Source organism: Nycticebus coucang, chromosome 3, assembly GCF_027406575.1.
Source record: "Nycticebus coucang isolate mNycCou1 chromosome 3, mNycCou1.pri, whole genome shotgun sequence".
Taxonomy (NCBI): Eukaryota; Metazoa; Chordata; class Mammalia; order Primates; family Lorisidae; genus Nycticebus; species Nycticebus coucang.
In genome coordinates, this window is record NC_069782.1 from 131957187 (window position 1) to 131981023 (window position 23837).

Sequence of the window (23837 nt, forward strand, 5' to 3'; positions counted from 1 at the left end):
AACAATGACAACTACAACCAAAAAAAAAAAAAGCTGGGTGTTGTGGCAGGCGCCTGTAGTTCCAGCCACTTGGGAGGCTAAGGCAAGAGAATCACTTGAGCCCAAGAGTTGCAGGTTGCTTTGAGTTGTGATGCCATGGCACTCTACTCAGGGTGACAGAGTGAAACTCTTTATGTCCAAAAAAAAAAAAAAAAGAATAGGAAAAAATTCTATTATTTCCTTCATTTAGTTCATTTATTCCTTCTCTGACACCCTTTCTCTCTGGGGGTCTGAGTTTATAACCTATGTAATTTTCTCTCAGAAGAACTTCTTTTAACATCTTTCAAGTCAGGTCTGCTGATAACAAATTCCCTCAGTTTTGACCAAAAAGGTCTTTATTTCTTCTTCAGTTTTGAAAGATAATTTCATTGGATACAGAATTAATTCTAGGTTGGATTCTTTTTTTCTTTCAACACTTGAAATATTTCACTCTACTCTCTTCTTTTTTTTTTGTTTGTAGAGACAGAGTCTCACTTTTTATGGCCCTCTGTAGAGTGCTATGGCCTCACACAGCTCACAGCAACCTCCAACTCCTGGGCTGAAGCGATTCTCTTGCCTCAGCCTCCCGAGTAGCTGGGACTACAGGCGCCCGCCACAACACTCTACTCTCTTTTTGATTGCCAGGTTTCTGAAGAGAAATCTGACGTAGTTCTTCCCTTTGCCTCTCTGTAGGTGACATTTCTTTTCTCCCTCTGACGACTTTTCACGATTTTCTTTGTCTTTGACTTTCGGCAGTTTGAATCTGCTATGCCTAAGTGTAGTTGTTGGGGGTAGTTATTCTGCTTGATATTCTCTGAGCCTGCTGGATCTATCGTTTTAGTCATTAATTTTGGAAAATTCTCAATCATCATTACTTCAAATATTTTTTTCTGTTCCTCTCTCTCATCCCCTTCTGGTATTTCTTTTTTTTGTAGAGACCGAGTCTCACTGTACCGCCCTCCGTAGAGTGCCATGGCGTCACACAGCTCACAGCAACCTCCAGCTTTTGGGCTTACGCGATTCTCTTGCCTCAGCCTCCAGAGTAGCTGGGACTACAGGCGCCCGCCACAACGCCCGGCTATTTTTTTTGTTGCAGTTCGGCCGGGGCCGGGTTTGAACCCGCCACGCTCAGCATATGGGGCCAGCGCCCCACTCATTGAGCCACAGGCGCCCTTCTGGTATTTCTATTGCAGGAGTGTTATACCTTTTTTTTTTTTTTTTTTTGAGATAGATCCTCAAGCTGTTGCCCTGGGTAGAGTGCCATGGCATCACAACTCATAGCAACCTCTCAACTCCTAGACTCAAGCAATTCTCCTGCCTTGGCCTCCCAAATAGCCAGGACTATACTGGTGCCTGCCACAACGCCCAGCTGTTTTTTGGTTGCAGCCGTCATTGTTGTTTGGTGGGTCGGGCTGGATTCGAACCCGCCAGCTCAGGTGTATGTGGCTGGCGCCTTAGCCGTTTGAGCCACAGGCGCCGAGCCAACATGCATGTTATACCTTTTGTAGTTCTTCCACAGTTCTTGGCTGTGCTGGTCTGGTTGTTTATTCTTTTCTTGCTTTATATTTCCATTTTGGAGGTTTCTTTTGACACATATTCAAGCTGACTGATTTCCTTGGCCATGTCTGGTCTACTGTTGAGTCCATCCGTGGCTTTTGTCATCTCTAACGGAGTTTTTTTTTTTTTTTTGCAGTTTTTGGCCAGGGCTGTGTTTGAACCCGCCACTTCCGGCTTATGGGGCTGGTGCCCTACTCCTTTGAGCCACAGGCACCGCCCCTCTAACAGAGTTTTTGATTACTAAAATTTCCTTTTGATTCTTTCTTAAGAATTTTCATCTCTCGGGCAGCGCCTGTGGCTCAAGGAGTAAGGCGCCGGTCCCATATGCCGGAGGTGGTGGGTTCAAACCCAGCCCCGGCCAAAAAAAACCACACACACACACACAAAAAAAAGAATTTTCATCTCTCTGCTTATATTATCCATCTGTTCTTGTATGTTGTCTCTTTTCCCTTTAATTACTTAACATGGCTATTTAAATTCCTGGTCTGATAAGTTAAAAATCTCTGTTGTAGGCCAAGCGCAGTGGCCTACACCTATAATTCTAGCACTGGGAGGCTGAGGCAGGTGGATTGCTAAGCTCACAGGTTCGAGGCCAACCTGAGCAAAAACTGAGACCCCATCTCTACTAAAAATAGAAAAACTGAGGCAAGAGGATTGGTTGAGTCCAAGAGTTGGAGGTTGCTGTGAGCTATGACGCTACCGCTGACAGCTTAAGGCTCTGTCTCAAAAAAAAAAAAAAAAATCTCTGTTGTATCTAAATCTAGTTCTGATGCTTGTTCCATTTCTTCAAACTGTGTTCTTTAGTTTTGAGTATGCTTTGTGATTTTTTGGTGAAAGACAGTCTTGATGGACCTGGCTGGTAAAAGGAACTAAGGTGTGAAGTTTTATGTTTATCTGGCTAGAAGTGAGGCTGTGTTTACTGTTTGCTATAGCTATAGGTGTCAGAGGGCAAACTTTCCTCTGGTGTCCTTGTTTTTGTCCCCTCTGTCATCTTTGGGTTTCTAGAGACTTCTTAAATAAGGTGTGAGCCTTGCAGTTTTTCCTGTTGCCATCTCTTGTCATATAACAGCCCCTCTGAGTCACTGGTACATGGGAGGTGGAGAAAGCAGGGAGCATGTTACAGACCTGTGATTAAGTCTTAGTCTTCTAGTGAGCCTGTGCCCTTGACCTTCACAAATGCTTCTCAGCCTCCCCTCACCCCGCCACCAGCCATAGACACCTGAGACAGGAAGGCAAGAGCAGGCTAGAGTTCCTTTCCCTCAAACTGGATAGGTTCTGGTAAAATCCGGGTGGCTAGGCTCTGGTAAAATAGTTTCCCTAGAGGCCAGGCCTTGTTAAGAAGAGCATAGCGGGAGGGTGCGGTGGTGCAGGCCTGTAATCCCACCTATTTGTCAGGCTGAGAAGGGAGGATTGTTTCAACCCAGGAGCTCAAAGTTGCTATGACTGAACCTAAGAAGAGTCACTGGGATTCCAGCCTAGGCAACATAGCTGGACCCCATCTCTAAAAAATAAAATAAAATTTAAATAGCCAGGCATTGTAGCAGGTGCCTATAGTCCTAGCTATTTGGGAGGCTGAGGCAAGAGGATCGCTTGAGCCCAAGAATTTGATATTGCTGTGAGTTATAATGATACCACACACTCTACCCAGGGTGACATAGTGAGACTCTGTCTCCAAAAAATAAAAAAAAATAATAAAATAAAATAAAATTTAATAAAAAGGAGAGGGCTCTGGATGTTTTTCAAAAGGGCTACTTTTCCCACCTTACCAAAAGCACCAGGGGCTATTATATATCATTTCATGGACAAGCTCTCGTACCCCAGTCAGACTCTGGGCGCCCTAAGGATAGGCACTATATCTTCCTTTTTTCTACTCTCTCCCATTGCGTGGTCAAGCGCAGGGCTGGTCACTAGCAGGCCCTCAGGAAACACGTGTTGGTGCTTAATTGCTCAGTCTGGTGGCCCCTCTATAGAGCTCTCCCCAGCAAGTCAGATGGTGCCTACTAGCTGAGAAAAGGCAATCAAGGACAGTGGGTGGTGCTCAGGGCTTTGGGAGCAGGCTTTGATTTGGTGGACAGTCCTTATTCTTCCTCTGTTCTTTAAGTCCACAGTTGTGTGTGATAGCAAAGATGGAGGCTGACCTGTCTAGCTTTAACATTGATGCCCCCCGTTGGAACCAGTGCACTTTCCTGGGTCGAGTGAAACACTTCTTCAACATCACAGACCCTCGTACCGTGTTTGTACCAGAACAGGAGCTGGACTGGGCCAAGGCAATGGTTGAGAAGAGCAGGTGAGTGGTTAAGGAAAGGGGCTGGAAACAGTAGGGTGACATTGATGGAGCTCTCAAGGGAGGAGATGGAAACTAAAGGTGAAGAATAGGCAGGTATCTCAGAAGGAAGGAGTAATGACAGCAGGGAAGCTGGGAGGCATTAATCAGGCTGGGTGGTAACTGCCTGTTGTTCTTGGGCCACAGGATGGGAGTCGTGCCCCCAGGCACCCAAGTGGAACAGCTACTGTATGCCAAGAAGCTGTATGACTCAGCCTTCCACCCTGACACTGGGGAGAAGATGAATGTCATTGGGCGCATGTCCTTCCAGGTCCCTGGCGGCATGATCATCACAGGCTTCATGCTCCAGTTTTACAGGTGGGACCCAGCAGCAGGGCAGTGGGAGGTGCAGCTCCTGATCTGCTTTCGGGGAGATAATAATAATAGTCCTCTTTAATGATCAGTTAGTAGGTACTGGGCACTGTGCTAAGTTCTTTGCTTGTATTACCTCATTTAACCTTCTCAACAGCCCTACACTTAGGTATCATTATTATTGTAGCCAAAGAACTAGAATTCTAGAGAGGCTAAGCAGCTTGTTCAAGTTCACACAGTCAGGAAATGTGATTTTAACTGAGGCAGTCCTCTCTAGAACTCTAAACAAATAAGGTACCTCTTTAAAAAGTACACCCATTCCACAGTGAATTTAATTTATTTTTATAATGTAACATCCAAATAAAAAATTAGGAAGACCCTTTCTCTCGGTTTGGAGAGAATACACTTTGTAGCTGCTGGACGTGTCACTCTTCCTCCTCCTTCCCCTTCCTCTCCCTCCTTCTCCCTGCCCCCTCCCATCTCTGCGTTCATTTGTTCTGCTATTGAGCTAGGCTTCGGGCCAGGTTTTGGGAATATAAAAACTTTAATACTGCCCCTAAAAGAGTTCTTAGTTTTGTCCAGGAGACCAAGAAATGTAAACAGTTATAATACAGCTTGGTAAGTGGTAGGTTGGGGAAAGGGCATGGGTTTGTGGGAATAGGGATAATGGAAAGACTGCGTTTCAAAAGGGGGTGAAGAAGGGTCAGGAAGGTTCCAAAGAGGAAGTGATCTCTCAACAGAGCAGGACTTGGCCATGTATAGAAGGCAGGGTGGGATATAGTCCAGGCAGGGGGCCAGCCTGTGCAAAAGTCCCTGTACATAAAGCAGCCCCGGAACAGTTTAGAGAACGGCAGATAATGTGGTTTCAATGGTGTACCCCAAGTACTCCCTTCCATCCTCCTCCTCCCTGCCTCTCCTGTTCTCTTTTACTGGTAGGACAATGCCGGCAGTGATTTTCTGGCAGTGGGTGAATCAGTCCTTCAATGCCTTAGTCAACTACACCAACAGGAATGCGGCCTCCCCCACATCACTCAGGTAGGAGACCTGGACCCTGGGCTGTCCTTATATCGCCCCATGACCAGCTCTTTTGTTTGCTCATTCATACGTTCATTCTACAAATATATCATTTTTTTTCTTTTTTGCAGTTTTTTTTGGCCATGGCTGGGTTTGAACCTGCCACCTCTGGCATATGGGGCTGGCGCCCTACTCCTTTGAGCCACAGGTGCTGCCCTGTTTTTGTTTTTTTTTTTTTTTTTTTTTTTGAGACAGTCTCAAGCTGTCGTCCTGGGTGGAGTGCTGTGGCATTACAGCTCACAGCGACCTCAAACTCTCTGGCTGAAGTGATTCTTTTGCCTCAGCCTCCCAAGTAGCTGAGACTACAGGCGCACACCACAATGCCCAGCTATTTTTTACTTTTTGGCTGTAGTTGTCATTGTTGTTCAGCAGGCCCAGGCTGGATTCAAACCTGCCAGCCTCGGTGTATGTGGCTGGTGCCCTAGCTGTTGAGCTACAGGTGTGGAGCCTACAAATATATTTTTATTGTGTATCTTATGCTGGGGCGTGCATGGTGCTACGAGCTGGGGATACTTTGTTAAGTAAGGCATGAGTGGTCACACTTCTGGTGGAGTTTAAGGAGTGTTTTGTTTTGTTTTGTTTTTTTGAGACAGGGTCTCACTCTGTTGCCCAGATTGGATTGCAGTGGCATCATCATAGCTCACCGCAATCTCAAACTCTGGGGTTCAAGTGATCTTCCTGCTTCAGCCTCCTGAGTAGGTGGGACTACAGGTGTGTGCCACCATGCCCAACTAATTTTTTCTATGTTTTTGTAGAAACGGGGTTTCACTATATCGCTTAGGCTAGTCTCAAACTCCTGGCCTTAAGTGATCCTCCTACCCTGGCCTCCCAAAGTGCTGGGATTACAGGCATAAGATACCACCCTTGACCAGTTTAAGGTCTTTTCTTAAGAGAACAAGCACAATAATCTTAAATTGTGACTGCTGCCACTGAGGTCATATACAGGGTGACAAGGCAGAGAATAGCGAGGGGAATCTGTGTAGATAGGCCAGTCAGTGGCCAGTAGAGATGATGTTTCACCTGAGTTTCTGAAGGATGAGGATTCAGCCATGCAGGAGCTCAGGGATGAATTCCTCTATAGGGAGCAGCAGGAAGGAGTCTGGTGTATTTCAAGTTCTTGAGGAAGGCCAACAGAGTTCAGATCCTATGAGTGGGGGAGGAGAGAGGGTCACAAGATGAGGCTAGGGACAGACCATGTAAGGTTTTCAGGCATGAAGCCACATTACAGACTTTCACTCCATAGTCCATAGTCTTGCCTTCCACCAGCAGGGCTGCCCACTCCCAAGCATCTCTCTTCTCCACTAGGCAGATGGCCCTTTCCTACTTCACGGCCACAACCACTGCTGTGGCCACGGCTGTGGGCATGAACATGTTGACAAAGGTATGATCTGGGGCTGCTGTGGGCATAATGGCCACTTGGGGGCAGCAGTGTCCTAGGAAAACATCCTTTCCCAGACTGGGTGGGGACCAGAGCCCAGCCCAGTAAAGAAAAGCAGGGCAGGGTGGTGCCTGTGGCTCAAGGAGTAGGGTGCCGGTCCCATATGCCAGAGGTGGTGGGCTCAAACCCAGCCCTAGCCAATAAAAAAAAAAAAAAGAAAGAAAGAAAAGCAGGGCTGCCCTTGGTTGGTCTTTCTTGGGCCTTCGAGGGAGCATGGGGTTTCCAGGCAGGGTGTCTGGCTGTGTGGCAGTAGTGAGGTCTAACTTTCTTTCTTGTTTTATAGCCCTAAGTGAGTCTGAACAGCCTTCATTGTTTCCTTCCCCCCACAGAGAGCTCCACCCCTGGTGGGTCGCTGGGTGCCCTTTGCTGCTGTGGCTGCAGCTAACTGTGTCAACATTCCAATGATGCGACAGCAGTGAGTATAGGGAGCCGTTTTTTTCTCCATGAACCACAAGGTTATCAAGGAAAGGGCAAGAAACCAAGGCTGAGGTGTGAGCTGAGCCACTGATGGATCCCTGAGGATTGGCTGCTCCTGTGGTGGTGACCCTGAGAGTGGTGGGTGACAGGTTTAGTCAGTATGTTGAGCATGGTGGGCATCCTTTCTGTGGTATGAAATGGGGAAGACAGACTGAACCTGAGAGGTTTAGACTAGATGTCCTATCAACTAAAACTTAAAGTTGTGACCTCTGCCTGCTTCCAAAGCCCAAAGATGGCTTACAGAGTGGAATGCTGCAGAGTGAGATGTCTAAACATAGAGCAGAAAGCAGAAGCTATGAAGGAAGTCATAGGAGTTTTCCTAGGCACACATCTCTAAGCTTTTCAGCATTAAAGGTAAAGGAGAAACTCCTTGTGTCTTCTAGTTTTTAATTCTTGACTAGAGAAAGCACAGATGTTCCTCTGTTGGGAGGTTTTTTGTTTGTTTGTTTTTGTTCTTTTTGAGATGGAGTCGCACTCTATTGCCCTGGGTAGAGTGCTGTGGTGTCATAGGTAATAGCAACCTCAAATTCTTGGGCTCAAGTGATCCTCTTGCCTCAGCCTCCCCAGTGTCTGGGACTATAGGTGCCCAACATGATGCCCAGTTAGTTTTTCTATTTTTAGTAGAGGTGGGGTCTTGCTCTTGCTCAGGCTGGTCTTGAACTCCCGAGCTCAGGCGATACAGAGTGTTAGGATTACAGGCATGAGCCACTACACCTGGCCTGTTGTGAGGTTTTAATATCATATACATAAAGTACTCAAAACAGTGCCTGGTACATAATCAATGCTACATAAGTGTTGGCTGTTATTGGCGCCATTGTCAGTATCATCTATATTTAGAAACACATTTTCTTGGGACTACCAGCAAATCACAATACGCTTTGTAGCAAGAGCACTGCTGGAAAAGCCATGCACACTGTGTATACATCACTCCTCTCCTCTTTCCTTCCCTGATCCAGTGGCTCTTACCCAACAGATGAATGAGTCCCAGCCCTGTGGTGGATCTTGGATTGAGCATTGTCAAAAACTGGCCTGAGGGCCGGGCGCGGTGGCTCATGCCTATAATCATAGCCAGTGTTGGGCTGGGTGCCTGTAATCCCAGTTACTCAGGAGGCTAAGGCAAGAGGATTGCTTGGGCCTGAGAATTTGAGGTTGCTGTTAGCTATAATGCCACATTACTCTACTGAGGCTGACAGAGTGAGACTCTGTCTCAAAAAAAAAAGAGGAGGGGGGCAGCACCTGTGGCTCAAGGAGTAGGGCGCCGGCCCCATATACTGGAGGTGGTGGGTTCAAACCCAGCCCCGGCCAAAAACTGCAAAAAAAAAAAAAGGGCGGCACCTGTAGCTCAGTGAGTAGGGCACCTGGCCCATAAACTAAAGATGGCGGGTTTGAACCTGGCCCCGGCCAAACTGCAACAAAAAAATAGCCAGGCATTATGGCAGGTGCCTGTAGTCCCAGCTACTTGGGAGGCTGAGGCAAGAGAATCGCCTAAGCCCAAGAGCTAGAGGTTGCTGTGAGCTGTGACACCATGGCACTCTACCGTAGGTGACAGAGTGACAGTCTGTCTCTAAAAAAAAAAAAAAAAAAATGAGGCCAGGCATGGTGGCTCACCTGTAATCCCAGCACTCTGGGAGGCTGAGGCAGGAGAATTGCCTGAGCTCACAGGTTCAAGACCACACTGAGCTAGAGCGAGACCCAGTCTCTAAAAATAGCCAGGCTTTATGGTGGGCGCCTGTAGTTCCAGCTACTTGGGAGGCTGAGGGAAGAGAATTGCTTAAGCCCTAGAGTTTGAGGTTGCTGTGAGCTATGACACTATGGGACTCTACAGAGGGTGACAAAGTGAGATTCTGCCTCAAAAAAGAAAGAAAGAGAAAAGAAAAGAACTGGCTGAGAAGAATAGGTAAAGGAAGGACTCTTCGTCGCATAGTCATGTAGGTCACTCTGCATCAGGTCTGAACTCAGCACTTTGCAGGCATAATCTCATGTAATCATCACCTATGAAGTAGGTTCCAGGTTTATCTCCATTTGCAGATGAGGAAAACTGAGGCTTTGGAAAGGTTCAGGACTGTGCTTAAGGTGACACACCAACCCTGCAGTTTCAGGATTAAAGCCAGGCAATCTAGCCCAGGGCCAGCTCTGTCACCCATTGCCCTAGAGCACTCTTTTTAAAATTTATTTATTTAGGGCGGCACCTGTGGCTCAGTCGGTAAGGCGCCGGCCCCATATACCGAGGGTGGCGGGTTCAAGCCCGGCCCCGGCCAAACTGCAACCAAAGAATGGCCGGGCGTTGTGGTGGGCGCCTGTGGTCCCAGCTACTCGGAAGGCTGAGGCAAGAGAATTGCTTAGGCCCAGGAGTTGGAGGTTGCTGTGAGCTGTGTGAGGCCACGGCACTCTACCGAGGGCCATAAAGTGAGACTCTGTCTCTAAAAAAAAAAAAAAAAAATTTATGGGCGGCGCCTGTGGCTCAAGGAGTAGGGCGCCGGTCCCATATGCTGGAGGTGGCAGGTTCAAACCTTGCCCCGGCCAAAAACCACACACACACACAAAAAATATATAAATAAATAAATAAATAAAATAAAAATAAAAAGCCTACATTTAAAAAAAAAATTATTTATTTATTTATTATTATTATTTTTTAAAGTAAACTTTTTTTTTTTTTTGTAGAGACAGAGTCTCACTTTATCACCCTCGGTAGAGTGCCATGGCATCACACAGCTCACAGCAACCTCCAACTCCTAGGCTGAAGCGATTCTCTTGCCTCAGCCTCCCGAGCAGCTGGGACTACAGGCGCCCGCCACAACGCCCAGCTATTTTTTGGTTTGCAGTTCAGCCGGGCCGGGTTTGAACCCGCCACCCTCGGTATATGGGGCTGGCGCCTTACCGACTGAGCCACAGGCGCCACCTAAAGTAAACTTTTTTTTTTCTTTTGAGACAGAGTCTCCCTGTGTCACCCTTGGTAGAGTGCTGTCGCATCACAGCTCACAGCAACCTCCAACTCCTGGGCTTAGGTAATTCTCTTTCCTCAGCCTCCCGAGTAGCTGGGACTACAGGTGCCCGCCAGAATGCCTGGCTATTTTTTTTTGTTGCAGTTTGGCTGGGGCTGGGTTTGAACCCGCCACCCTTGGTTTATTGGGCCAGCGCCCTACTCACTGAGCCACAGGCGCCACCCTGCCCTAGAGCACTCTTGAGATGTCACTCATTGGAGTAGAGAGAGGTGTCTTCCTAGAGTAGCGGTTCTCAAAAACACAACCTGTTTGGGGGTTGAACGACCCTTTCATAGGGGTCACCTAAGACCATCCTGCATATCAGATATTTACATTATGATTCATAATAGTAGCAACATTAGAGTTATGAAGTAGAAACGAAAATAATTTTTTTTTTTTTTAAGAGACAGAGTCTCACTTTGTCACCCTCAATTGAGTACTGTGGCATCACAGCTCACAGCAACCTCCAGCTCTTGGGCTTAGGCAATTCTCTTGCTTAGGCAATTCTCAATTCTCTTGCCTCCTGAGTAGCTGGGACAACTGAATGAAAATAATTTTATGGTTGGGGGTCACCACAACATGAGGAACTGTATTAAAGGGTCGTGGCATTTAGGAGGGTTGAGAACCACTGTCCTAGAGCTTCCTCATAATAGTGTTGGTCCCTTCATGTGTCACATGGCTGGCAGGGTTCTAGCACCCCTTTCCTAAGTCCAGCAACTCCTGTCTGTGTTTAGGGAACTCATCCAGGGCATCTGCGTGAAGGACAGGAATCACAGTGAGATTGGCCATTCCCAGGTGAGCAGAGGCCTCCCTTTGGGGTGGGAGGAAGGAATTCCCTCTTAGGCCCTATCCCCTCTTTAATGGTCAGAGCATACCTGGTTGCCATTATAGGACTGAGACACCTTCTCCATCCCTTCATCTTCATTCCCTATCACTTTTTCCCTGTGCTGCTCTGTTCAGAGTAAGCTCTTATGTCCCCTCTCTATCATTTCTGATCCTGAAGCCATAAAAGTCTAGGTAGGTGGGGAGGGACAAGTGAGGTCACTGAGTTCCTGGCAGGTTTATCCCTTCCCCATTATTATCTCAGACTTAGCAATAACCCTGATCCAGTCCTCCAGAGCAGCCCATGTGTGCTGGATAAGTCATTCCTCACAATTAATTTTTTTCTGCCCTCAGAGAGCTGCGGCCATAGGCATCACCCAAGTGGTTATATCTCGAATCACCATGGCAGCTCCTGGCATGAGTAAGAAGGAGAAGCCTTCTCATCCTGGGGGATCCTGGAACATGGGGTGGAAGCCTCAGCCACACACATACTTGGTGAAGGGTGGTACCCAGCTTCTACAAGTATGCTTTTCAAACCACTTTGCTTGAATGCTGCGAGCCCAGGAGACCCACACTAGTTCCTAGAACATCAATTAATCAGAGATTTTGGGGGAAAAGTTATTTCCATTTAACTAATACTTGTTAAGTCCCATTGCTTAATGTGCTAGGAAGACAGTGGTAGAGAAAATAAATTCCTTGCCCTGGTTTGCTTCCAGCAAGAGCATGTTGCAGAATAGGCTGCCAAATTCATTCGTATGAGCCTTCAAAGATGTTTTTGAGTTTGAAGAAGGATCCTTTGAACGTAGCAGCACATATTCTCCTGTTACTGCAGGTGTACAGGTTGAGAGTTTGGGAAGCACAGTTCCACTGGGACTTGGGGGACAGGGGCAGGGCTGAGTTCTTCTCCCGAGTGTAACTTCTGGGGAAGGAGGGGGAATCATTCATCCCTGATCTGACTTCAGGAGTCCTAGGCAGAGTCTTCAGCATTCCTTCTGCTTCTCCCATGCTCTCTTCTAGTCTTACTGCCAGTAATCATGGAGAGGCTGGAGAAGCTGCACTTCATGCAGGTAGGTGGGGTTTTCTTTGCATCTTCCCTGCCCAGCATGCCCCCATCCTTACCTGTGCCTGGGGACTCAAGAATCCCCAGCTTTCCCTCTAATCACCAAGCCATCAACTCATTCAAGTGGACCCCATCCCTGCTGGCTGCCTGCTTAGACCTCCCTGATGTGGTTTGCAGAGAGCAAGGACAGCACCCTCTTCTACTCCCCCTCAGGGCCCAGAGGTCCCCTGCCTGTGGGCTCTTCTAGCTGGCTGCTCCATGTCAGGGCAGCATGGAGTTCTCCTTAAAGTATAGAAGTCCCATGTGGGTCTCTCTTTTGTTTTTGTGCAGAAAGTCAAAGTCCTACATGCCCCATTGCAGGTCATGCTGTCTGGGTGCTTGTGAGTATTGTGTTTTGATGGTTTGGGTTCTTGGTGACTGGGGAACCCAAGATCCATTTCCTTGTCTAGCTCATATAGGAGAGCATGTACTCCTTTGCTGACTTTAAAAGCGGCCAAGGGGGTGGCGCCTGTGGCTCAAAGGAGTAGGGCACTGCCCCATATGCTGGAGATGGTGGGTTCAAACCCAGCCCCGGCCAAAAACTGCAAAATAAATAAATTAATTAATTAAAATAAATAAAAAAAAAAAAGCGGCCAAGCTGGCTCAGCGCCTATAGCGCAAGTGGCTAAGGCGCCAGCCACATACACCAGAGCTGGCGGGTTCGAATCCAGCTCAGGCCTGCCAAACAATGACAAGTACAACCAAAAAAAAAAAAAAATAGCCGGGCATTGTGGTGAGCGTCTGTAGTCCCAGTTACTTGGGAGGCTGAGGCAAGAGAATCGCTTAAGCCCAGGAGTTGGAGGTTGCTGTGAGCTGTGATGCCACAGCACTCTACCCAGGGCGACAGCTTGAGGTTCTGTCTCAAAAAAAAAAAAAGAAAGTGGCCAAGCTCAGAACACCTGTGGTCCATCTAGAGCATTCTCACCCCATTGTTTTTAAGGGCATCAGGCTGGTAGGGTCTTTTTTTTTTTTTAATTTCAGCTTGCTTGTTCATTCTTAGTTTGAAGTACTTTTTTTGTTGTTCATTTTCTTCTTTTTTTAATTTTTTTAATTATTTATTTATTTATTTATTTTTTTTTTGTAGAGACAGAGTCTCACTTTATCGCCCTCAGTAGAGTGCCATGGCCTCACACAGCTCACAGCAACCTCCAACTCCTGGGCTGAAGCGATTCTCTTGCCTCAGCCTCCCGAGTAGCTGGGACTACAGGCGCCTGCCACAACGCCCAGCTATTTTTTGGTTTGCAGTTCAGCCGGGGCCGGGTTTGAACCTGCCACCCTCGGTATATGGGGCCGGCGCCTTACCGACTGAGCCACAGGCGCCGCCCTCTTCTTTTTTTTTTAAATGTTCTTCCTCTGGAGATTCTCTTTCCTGTTGCCTCCCCAGTAGCTGGGATTACAGACGCCCACCACAATGTCTGGCTGTTTTTGATGTTAGTAAGACGGGGTTTTACTCTGGCTCACTGCTGCTCATACTGGTCTCGAACCTCTGAGCTCAGGCAATCCACCCGTCTCGGCCTCCCACAGTGCTGGGACTACAGGCGTGAGCCACCACACCTGGTGCTGGTAGGGTTTTATACACATGTCCACATGTAAAGTGGAGTGCTTGGGTACCCTCTTGTCCCAGGGTCTCCCTCTGACATTAAGTCTGGAGCAGTTTGGCTTGGCGCCCGCAGCACAGTGGTTAGGGCACCAGCCACATACACTGAGGCTGGCAGGTTCGAAACCAGGCTGGGCCTGCCAAACAACAATGACAACTACAACAACAACAAAATATAGCCGGGTGTTGTGATGGGCACCTATAATCCCAGCTACTTGGAAGGCTGAGGCAAGAGAATCACTTAAGCCTAAGAGTTTGAGGTTGCTGTGAGCTATGACGCCATGGCACTCTAACAAGAACAACACAGGCTGTCTCAAAAAACAACAAAAACAACAAGTTGGAACAGTTTTAGAAAAGGAACAAGAATAATGAGACACAGCTTTGACTGGGGCTGTTAAGTGTCCCAGCCTTGCACAGGAGGAAAGTGCCACCATAACAGTGTCATTCATAGCAGTGGTGAATGGTGGTGACACTGCCACCATAGCAGTGTCATTCGTTGATCTGGACGTGTCCCTAGCATTAGTCATGCTTTGCAAGGGCATGGAACTGAGGACAGCAGCACTAACACCCGCATTGACTGGATGTTTTCTGTGGGTCCCTGCTGAGCTAATGCTGTATGTCTACAATTTCAGTTAATTCTTTCAGCTCTAAAGCTGCATATACTATTATCATCTTTTTTTATAAATGATGAAAATGAGGCTTAGAGAGGTTAAGAAGCTTGCTCAGGGACAGATAGCGGGTAATTAATTGCTAGAACTGAGATTTGATCTTAAAGAGTCTAACAGTCTGCTGTACAGACTCCTGCTAAGTGAGTTACCATGGGCTGGGTGCTTTACATATATCATCTCATTTAATTCTCACAATAGCCCTGGAAAGAAGGTACTGTTGTCTTCCCTCTGCTAGCTTAGAAGTAACTTGCTCAAGGTTACACAGCTTATAAGTGGCAAGATGAGATGCCAAGCCAGTTCTATTAGATTCCCAAATCCTGTAAGGTCTTACATCCCAAATGTAGTCCTGGGCAGCGTCATCGGCATCATCTGAGAACTTGTTAGAAGTAAAGACTCAGGGTGGTGCATGTGGCTCAAAGGAGTAGGGTACCAGCCCCATATGCTGGAGGTGGTGGGTTCAAACCCAGCCCCGGCCAAAAACTGCAAAAAAAAAAAAAAAAAAATAGAAGTAAAGACTCTGAAGCCTTCCCTAGACCTACTCAGCACGGGTATTTCACAGTTCCTGAAGTTATTTGTATGCACAGTGAGGTTTGGGAAATAGCTTTTCACTGTGCTTGGACAGCCCAAGTGTTCAGTGAGTGAAGAGCCAGACCTCCCTCCTTTCCCTAAGGCCTGCGGTGCTTGTGGTCTTTAGGTCTGCTGCTCACACTTCCCAGCCACTTCTTTGTCTTCTTCATCTGCTTGAACTATGTGATAGGGGGTGGGGATGTGGGAGTGGGGAGGAGTCTGATTTTATCCCTGTGCCAGAATGAGTATCCTGGCACTGGGAGAGGAGGATGTAGGCTAGCTGGGAAGGCAGGTCAGATGCATGAGCAGCTCTCCCTTCCCTTGAGGGTGGGATGTGGGCAGGCCAGTGGGATGATGTCCCTTAATGCTTTGGTTTCTCCTTTCTTACAGTCTCATCTTCATGGTGCCAGTGGCATGTGGGCTCTTCCCACAGAGATGGTATCAGCTGTTTGTTCCTCACTTTGTTTCATTGAACATCCTGCCTCTGCTCTCCCTGACCTGCCTGCTCTCCAGAAGGAGAGAGGGAGGAGGCAGGAAGGGCAGCATTTGTCCAAGGACAAGTGTCCATCAAGCTAAACTCTGGGCCTCTTAATCCTGGGTGAATGGCAAACCCAAACAGATCTGGGTGAATGGCAAACCAAAACCAAGGGGTGGGAGAAGCCAGGAGCAGGAAGGAGGCTGCTTCCTCCTAGTAGAGCAAGAGCTGCCTTGGAGAGAAGGTGAGGTAACAGGAGACTCTCCTTCTCTGTTGACTGGGTTATTAGGATGCTCTCCCCTGGCTGGATCTGGTCTTTAAAATTGACTAAGAGGTCAGATACTTCTGGCTTATGTTTGCCAGAGGGTTGACGACTTGGACATCTCCATTTCCCATATGTGTTCTGAGGGGGGTGCTCAGGGAGAAGGGATGATGGAAAGGAGAAGGGACACATGTTGGGGTGGGGGGGATAGTGGGGATACTGGCCCCAGGAGACATGTGTAGCTTGAATTTATTGAGAAGGTACCAGTCTCCCCTTCCTCGGTATTCTGGTTCCATACTAGTTCAGTGGTCATCTGCTAGACATCTCCTGTGTCCCTGTGCTTGCAATATTGTGGAGCAGACAGAAGTTGGAACCAAGAATCTTAGCCCAGGGAGAATGAAGTCAGGCCTGAGTGACAGAGAATACAGAGGCTGATAATGATTCTAGCTGAAAAAAATCAAGAGGAATTTCTTGAAGGTGGCATTTAAGTTGGATAGTATCTGAGGGTAATTTGCTGCTTATCCCACATGGCATACTCTAACCCCCTTCTGTCTTTTCAGTGAATTGTCAGTTTCCTACCTGGAACCAGAACTCCAAGATACTATCAAGGCCAAGTATGGGGAATCTGTGCCTTATGTCTACTTCAACAAGGGTCTCTAAGTGCGCCACCCCAGAAAGGACCAGGCAATGCCATATTCATCAACTTTTCCATAGCTGCTGTGCACACTTGTGCCCTCATTCCTCTTTGCCAACAAGGCCTGAAGGCCAGGGTGAACTGGCGAGAGCGGTGGGAGGAGGCCTCATGCTTTCACCCAGGTACCTGGTTTGTTTACTGGATTCCAGAGGATAAAGATGGAAAAAGGGAGCAAAACTCAAAATTTTCTCTCTGCCTATTCCTTAACCCCTGTCTGAGACCAGAATCTGAGGCCCTCTCAAGGAGAAGTTGCTGGTAACCTGGGAGAGACACTCATATAAATCATCTGGAAAAATTAGGAAATCTTTAGGATCTTGGTTCTGCCCAGGTTTGGGGATGAAGAGAAGCTTCTTCTGGTCTTCCCTCTTCTCTCCCTTCTCTGTTAAGCTATGGACCTTTTACCCATGCAGTTCTAGCCTATCTCAAGGAGAGAAGGGGGGAATGTGCCTGTGTCTCCTTGGGGCTCATCTCCACCCTTCCCCACCCTCCTCATTGCCCTCTGGTCAGACGGCTTCTCTGGGAGTGCTGCTAAACGTATCAGACACCCAGGAGTTGTTAGTGCTAAAAAAAAAAAAAAAAAAAAGGACACTGCGAGGCAGCAGAGTTACATGGTCCTTCTAATCATGTCTGAATCTATTCTTGAGATCTTCTCTATAATAGTAGAAGTTCTCTTCCCTACTACCTCATATTTTTGTTTTACAAGATGAATCCACTATCTGTGAGTGAAGAGGATCTATGTAGTCATTAACCACACATTTTAAAGGGTACCATTTGCTGGATGCCTCCCTTCCTCAGTTCATTAGGTTAAACACCAAAGACTGGTATGTACTGAATAGGAAAGGGAAGTTTTATTTGGACCCTTATTAGAGGAAATCAACCAAAAAGAGCCATAAAGGATACTCGGCAAAGTACAGCCAGCGCACTTCCCTTCCCCAGCTTGGCTGCTCAAGGTGCTTTCTCAAACTCTTTGCAGGACTGTTGTGGTTTATCTGGGATCAATGCATATCACTTTTGTCTGGTAGGATTTGCTGGCCCTGTTCAAAAGATATCAATGTGAATTGAATATGTCATAAGAGCACAAAAGAACTGTCTACAAACTATGTTAATAAAGCCTGGATGGAAAGTAGAATCTGGTCTCACTTTGGCCTTGATATGTCAAGGGGGTATCACAAGGATGAGGGGAACTTTGATGCCTGGAGGCCTTGTTCATATCCCTAAAGGGGAAGAATCCAGCTGTCTGTGCCAGATGCTCCAGAGATCTCTCAAGATGGGTGCTTATTACCCTAGAGTAGGAGTTGCCAAGCCATTGTTCAAGGGATCAAATCCACCTACTGCCTGTTTTTGTGTACCTGGTAGGTAAGAAAGGGTTTACATTTTTAAAAAAGTTGTAGAAAGGAAAAACAAGAATATGTGTGACAGACCCTATAGAGAAGTAGTATGTAGAGCCTAAGCTATTGTCTGACCCTTTACACAAAAAGTTTCCCTTGCCCAGGAGCAGTGGTTCTTAACATGAATCAGAATCACCTGGGGGAGGCTGGGCGCAGTGGCTCACATCCGTAATCCTAGCACTCTGAGAGGCCAAGGTGGGTGGATTGCCCTGAATTCACAGGTTTGAGACCAGCCTGAGAAAGTGAGACCCCCATCTCTAAAAATAGCTGGGCATTGTGGTGGGTGCCTATAGTCCCAGCTATTCAGGAGCCTGAGACAAGAGAATCACTTGAGGGTGGTGTCTGTGGCTCAAGGAGTAGAGTGCCGGCCCCATATGCCAGAGGTGGTGGGTTCAAACCCAGCCCTGGCCAAATACTGCAAAAAAAAAAAAGAATCACTTGAGCCCAAGAGTTTGAGATTACTGTGAGCTATGACACCAGAGCACTCTACGGAGGGTGAAAAAGTAAGACAGCCCCCAAAAATAAATCACCTGGGGGGTTTGTTAACACATAGGTTATAGACTCATCCCCAAGCAGGAACAGGAAAAATTGCATATTTTAATGCAATTCATTTTTTTCTATTAGTACACTTTTATTATTTATTTATTTGAGACAGAGTCTCATTATGCTGCCCTCAGTAGAGTGCTATGGTGTCACAGCTCACAGCAACTTCAAACTCTTGGGCTTAAGTGATTCTCTTGCCTCAGCCTCCCAAGTAGCTGGGACTACAGGTGTCCACCACAGTGCCTGGCTATTTTTTGGTTGCAGTTGTAGTTGTTTAGTAGGCCCAGGCTGGGCTTCAACCGGTTGGCCTCGGTGTATATGGCTGGTGCCCTACTCTTTGAGCTACGGGTGCTGAGCCTATTAGTACACTTTTGTTTGTCTTTTATATTTTTACTTTATTGTTTAAAATAAATCTAGGATTGATTTGTTCTATAAGATTTAGATTCAGTCAAAAGGCTATACCTGGGGCGGTGCCTGTGGCTCAGTGACTAGGGCGCTGGCCCCATATACTGAGGGTGGCAAGTTTGAATCTGGCCCCGGCTAAACTGCAACAACAGCAAAAAATAGCTAGGTGTGGCAGGCACCTGTAGTCCCAGCTACTTGGGAGGCTGAAGCAAGAGAATCGCCTAAGCCCAAGAGCTGGAGGTTGCTGTGACCTGTGACACCACTGCACTCTACTGAGGGCAACCAAAAAAGGCTGTACCTAAGGATCTAGAAAGCCCCACCTCCTTTTTGAGGACTGTACTTGGAAGAATACTGCTCCAGAGGGAAAGGGCCTCCTCCCTGAGAGGCCTCCCTCCCTGAGGCAAGGAATGGTTGCAAATTGATTTTCCCTCATAATTAAAAATATTAAAATGTAACTCACTGTAAAATTTATTCTTTTAAAATGTGTAATTCATGCCAGGCATGGTGGCTTATTTTTTGTAATCCTAGCACTTTGGGAGGCTGAGGGAGGAGGATCACTTGAGCTCAGGAATTTGAGAACAGCCTGAGCAAGAGTGAGATCTCATCTCTACCAAAAAATTAGCCAGGGGGTGGGTGCAGTGGCTCACGCCTGTAATCCTAGCACTCTGGGAGGCCAAAATGGGTGGATTGCTTGAGTCCAGGAATTGGAGACCAGCCTGAGCCAGACCAAGACCCCATCTCTAAAAAATAGCCAGGCGGGTACCTGTAGTCCCTGTTACTTGGGAGGCTGAGACAAGAGGATCACCTGAGCCCAGGAGTTTGAGGTTGTTGTGAGCTATGATGCCATGGCACTCTACCAAGAGTGACACAGTGAGACTCTGTCTCAAAAAAAATTTTTTTTATATATATATATAAAATTAGCCAGGCATGGTGGCTTATAGTCCCAGCTGCTCAAGAGGCTGCGGCAGACTGGACGAGGTGGCTCACACCTATAATCCCAGCACTCTGGGAGGCTGACGCAGGTGGTTGCCTGAGATCACAGGTTTGAAACCAGCCTGAGCCTGAGCAAGAACCCTGTCTTTAAAAATAGCAAGGTGTTGTGGCTGGTGCCTGTGGTCCCAGCTACTCAGGAGGTAAAGACAAGAGGATCACTTGAGCCCAAGAGTTAGAGGTTGCTATGAGCTATCACATTCCTTTGAGGGTAACAAGTGAGACTCCCCCCCCCCAAAAAAAAAGAAAAGAAAAAAGAGGCTGAGGCAGGATGATGGCTTGAGCCTAGGAGTAACAGGTTACAATGATTTATGATGTAACCACTGCACTCCAGCCCGTGTGACAGAAAGATGCTTTAGCTAAAGAAAAATGTTCACTCAAACTGCGTGTCAGTTCTATTTGGTAGCATCTCTCCTTTCTCTGAGTTGGTTCCTGTGGGATGTTGAATAAGAGGCATAGTTACTAGAAGGCCTTGGTGTGGGAAGTGCTAATCCAGACTACGTAGGGTTCAGTGTTTGTCCTCTCCAGTAGCTCAGTTTGAAATAGAGAAAAGGCGAAAGGAAAGTTGGGGCAAAATTTGCCAAATGGAATTGGGTTTTCCTAATGATGATGAAACCTGGCCTTTCTATTGAAACTTCTTAAAGCCAGCTTTGAGAGACTGCTGTAAAAATAACTTGTTTCTTGCCTCGTACTTAATCTTTGCTTCTCCCTTAAAGAGCTTGACCTGTGGTATGGATCAATTTCTAAGAAATTAGACATTGGCAAAACTACTTGTCACCTTTTGTATTATTTGGAAAAACAGGATCAAGACAGAGCAGTGTTTTTCAACCTTTTTTTATCTTATGGAACACTTGAACCTATAGTTAAACTTCCGAGACACACTTAAATTATGTTGCTCAAGGGTGGCGCCTGTGGCTTAGTCGGTAAGGTGCCAGCCCCATATACCGAGGGTGGCAGGTTCAAACCCAGCCCCGGCCAAACTGCAACCAAAAAATAGCCGGGTGTTGTGGCAGGCGCCTGTAGTCCCAGCTACTCAGGAGGCTGAAGCAAGAGAATCGCTTAAGCCCAGGAGTTGGAGGTTGCTGTGAGCTGTGTGATGCCATGGCACTCTACCGAGGGCCATAAAGTGAGACTCTGTCTCTACAAAAAAAAAAAAAAAAAAAAATTATGTTGCTCAAAAAAAAAAAAAGTAAAAATAAAACTTAGTGTGCTTTGAACTTTAAAAAAAAAAAAAATTTAATGAGAGTGGCACCTGTGGCTCAAAGGAGTAGGGTGCTGGCCCCATATGCCAGAGGTGGCAGGTTCAAACCCAGCCCCAGCCAAAAACTGCAAAAAAAAAAAAAAATTTAATAATGATCTTTATTTATTTATTTATTTATTTTTATTAAATCATAGCTATGTACATCAATGCAATCATGGGGTACAATGTGCTGGTTTTATATACAATTTGAAATATTTTCATCAAACTGGTTAACATAGCCTTCAATGAATGATCTTTAAAATTTTCATGGCACACCTAAGATCCTTTCGTAACACACTGGTGAAAATCACCAAGATAGCGGCAGAACTGTGGGCATTCTTTTTTTTTTTTTCAAAAATTTTTTTTTTTGGCCGGGGCTGGGTTTGAACCCACCACCTCCGGCATATGGGACTGGCGCCCTACTCCTTGAGCCACAAGCGCCACCCATGTGGGCATTCTTAAGCAGAGGCAAAAAGAATTTCTTCACTCTTACCTGTTTCTCATTTTGCCAACATTTAAGCCCAGAACAGCTCCCTCTGGACTCAGCTGTGGGCTGGATTGTGTCAGACTGTAAAACACTTTGGTAGGTTACTGAGAGAAAACTGGTTGCTATTGGCTTGCCACCAGTCTTCATTTTTTCATTTATTTTACCAACATTAATTGAGCTCATGGTCGAACCCTGTATAGGATGCATAATATAGGAAAAGAATAAGACCTAGTGTACGGTACAAAAAGCTACAAATCAGGAGATTTTTTTTTTTTCGTAGAGACAGAGTCTCACTTTATGGCCCTTGGTAGAGTGCCATGGCATCAACAGCTCACAGCAACCTCTAACTCCTGGGCTTAAGCGATTCTCCTGCCTCAGCCTCTCAAGTAGCTGGGACTACAGGCGCCCGCCACAACGCCCAGCTATTTTTTTTTTTGGTTGCAGTTCAGCCGGGGCTGGGTTTGAACCCGCCACCCTCGGTATATGGGGCCGGCGCCCTACCGCAAATCAGGAGATTGAAGTGTTATATGAATTCAGAAAAAAACAGGATAGGGGCTAAGAGTTTGTAAGCAGGGAACTGTCCGTGTAGTGCATGAATGAAGTTATTGGGCATTTTATTTTATTTTTTTTTATTGAGACAGTCTCAGTATGTCGCCATGGGTAGAGTGCTGTGGCGTCACAGCTCACAGCAACCTCCAACTCTTTGGCTTAGGCGATTCTCCTGCCTCAGTCTCCCAAGTAGCTGGGACTACAGGTGCCCGCCCCAGCTATTTTTCTTTTTGTAGTAGTTGTCATTGTTGTTTAGCGGGCCCAGGCTGGGTTCTAACCTGCCAGCCTTGGTGTATGTGGCTGGTGCCTTAACCACTGAGCTACAGGCGCCAAGCCTAGTGGGCATTTTTAAGTTTTCAGTATAAGTGACGATATATGTAGTGGGTGGAGGCGAGATAAAGAGAAGTGGATAGGGACCAGGTCATAAAGTGATACCGGAATTTCGTCTTCAGTAGGTTCATAGTTTTGGTGATTCAGAGAATGAATCCCCAGGCCACTGATCAGTGGTAAGACAGAATTTCTTTACAGAAAAGAATACAAAAACACCAAAGCTCTCAGCAGGGAGAGAAAACCTCTCTCTTTCTGTCTCCCTGCTCTTGCAGTGGTTCTCAACCTTCCTCCTAATGCTTGACCCTTTAATACAGTTCCTCATGTTGTGGTGACCCCCAACCACAAAATTATTTTCGTTACTACTTCATAACTGTAATTTTGCTACTATTATGAATCATAATGTAAATATCTGATATGCAGGATATATTTTCTTTTCTTTTCTTTTTTTCTTTTTGCAGTTTTTGGCCGGGGCTGGGTTTGAACCTGCCACCTCCGGCATATGGGGCCCGTGCCCTACCCCTTTGAGCCACAGGTGCTGCCCCCAGGATGTATTTTCATTGTTGCAAAGGGGTCTCAACCCACAGGTTGAGAACAGCTGGTTAGGGATATATAGATACAGTTATAGATATATAGATATATATATTCATATGGGGCCCTCCGTAGTTACATTTAGCGTGTCTGGGTCACAAATGAATGGCTTCAATCCCTTTCTTTCCCAGGCCTAGGAAAAAAATTGACCAGGCCTAGGAAATGGGGGGTTCCCTGTTCAGCTGTAAGTGCAAGGGGAAGGAAACCTAAGCAGTTGTCTGGCCCCTCTGGCTACTGGAGCCTCCTGGGGCGGGGGGTGGGGTGGGGGGAGGTGGGAAGGCCCTGTCTACCCTCCAGCCTGCTGGTTCCTCTGCTTGCTGCCACTGCACCAACACAGCCAAGGCCAAGCAGCCGGTCTGCACGCCCCCACTGAGCTGGCTGGGGCGCCCCGTGTCCTGTATCAAAAGAGCACCATATTGAGAGGTTTGGACTATGTATCTTGTAGTTAATTTAAGTATTTAAAAAAAGGAAGCCATAACATAACATTTGGTTTTATGTGGTGCAGCATTGCTGCAGTGGTGTGTGGAAGAAATTGAGGGGGAAGAACTGGCAATTCGCTAGAGCAGCTGGGAGGCCATTTTCATTTAGTCTGAAGAAAAGAATATGGATTAAAACAATGGAGGCTGCAAAGTGTGGATTTCAAAGTTCTTTCTTTTTTTTTTTTGTGGTTTTTGGCCGGGGCTGGGTTTGAACCCGCCACCTCTGGCATATGGGACCAGTGCCCTACTCCTTGAGCCACAGGTGCCACCCCTTCAAAGTTATTTCTAAGGTAGAGTCAATAGAGTTTTGTTCCTGAAACTTGCGGTGACAACTTATTATGCCTTAGATAAAAGTACTATCTCATAGGGAATTAAAATAGACCTGAGCTACTGCTTGGACAATTTGAGACCAGGAGAGGGGCCTTGGTAGTAGCACTGTGCATCAAGACAAAACACATAAAAGATTTTTAGATT

The 23837-nt window shown here is 46.7% G+C and overlaps 2 protein-coding genes across 2 annotated transcripts in view; both read left to right on the forward strand.

The window, feature by feature from the left end:
• MFSD13A (major facilitator superfamily domain containing 13A) overlaps positions 1–6830 on the forward strand; it is a 294129-nt gene extending 287299 nt beyond the window's left edge. The window contains exon 10 of the mRNA XM_053583061.1: positions 6778–6830. Coding sequence (XP_053439036.1) covers positions 6778–6811 — 34 coding nt within the window. The 3' untranslated portion in view covers positions 6812–6830. The remainder of the gene's footprint in view (positions 1–6777) is intronic.
• SFXN2 (sideroflexin 2) overlaps positions 1–17493 on the forward strand; it is a 28659-nt gene extending 11166 nt beyond the window's left edge. The window contains exons 4-14 of the mRNA XM_053583082.1: positions 3677–3862; positions 4046–4216; positions 5147–5245; positions 6590–6665; positions 7052–7137; positions 10915–10975; positions 11357–11423; positions 12020–12069; positions 12393–12442; positions 15324–15371; positions 16231–17493. Of these exons, the coding sequence (XP_053439057.1) occupies positions 3677–3862; positions 4046–4216; positions 5147–5245; positions 6590–6665; positions 7052–7137; positions 10915–10975; positions 11357–11423; positions 12020–12069; positions 12393–12442; positions 15324–15371; positions 16231–16330 (994 nt within the window). The 3' untranslated portion in view covers positions 16331–17493. The remainder of the gene's footprint in view (positions 1–3676; positions 3863–4045; positions 4217–5146; positions 5246–6589; positions 6666–7051; positions 7138–10914; positions 10976–11356; positions 11424–12019; positions 12070–12392; positions 12443–15323; positions 15372–16230) is intronic.
• Positions 17494–23837: the final 6344 nt, after the last annotated feature.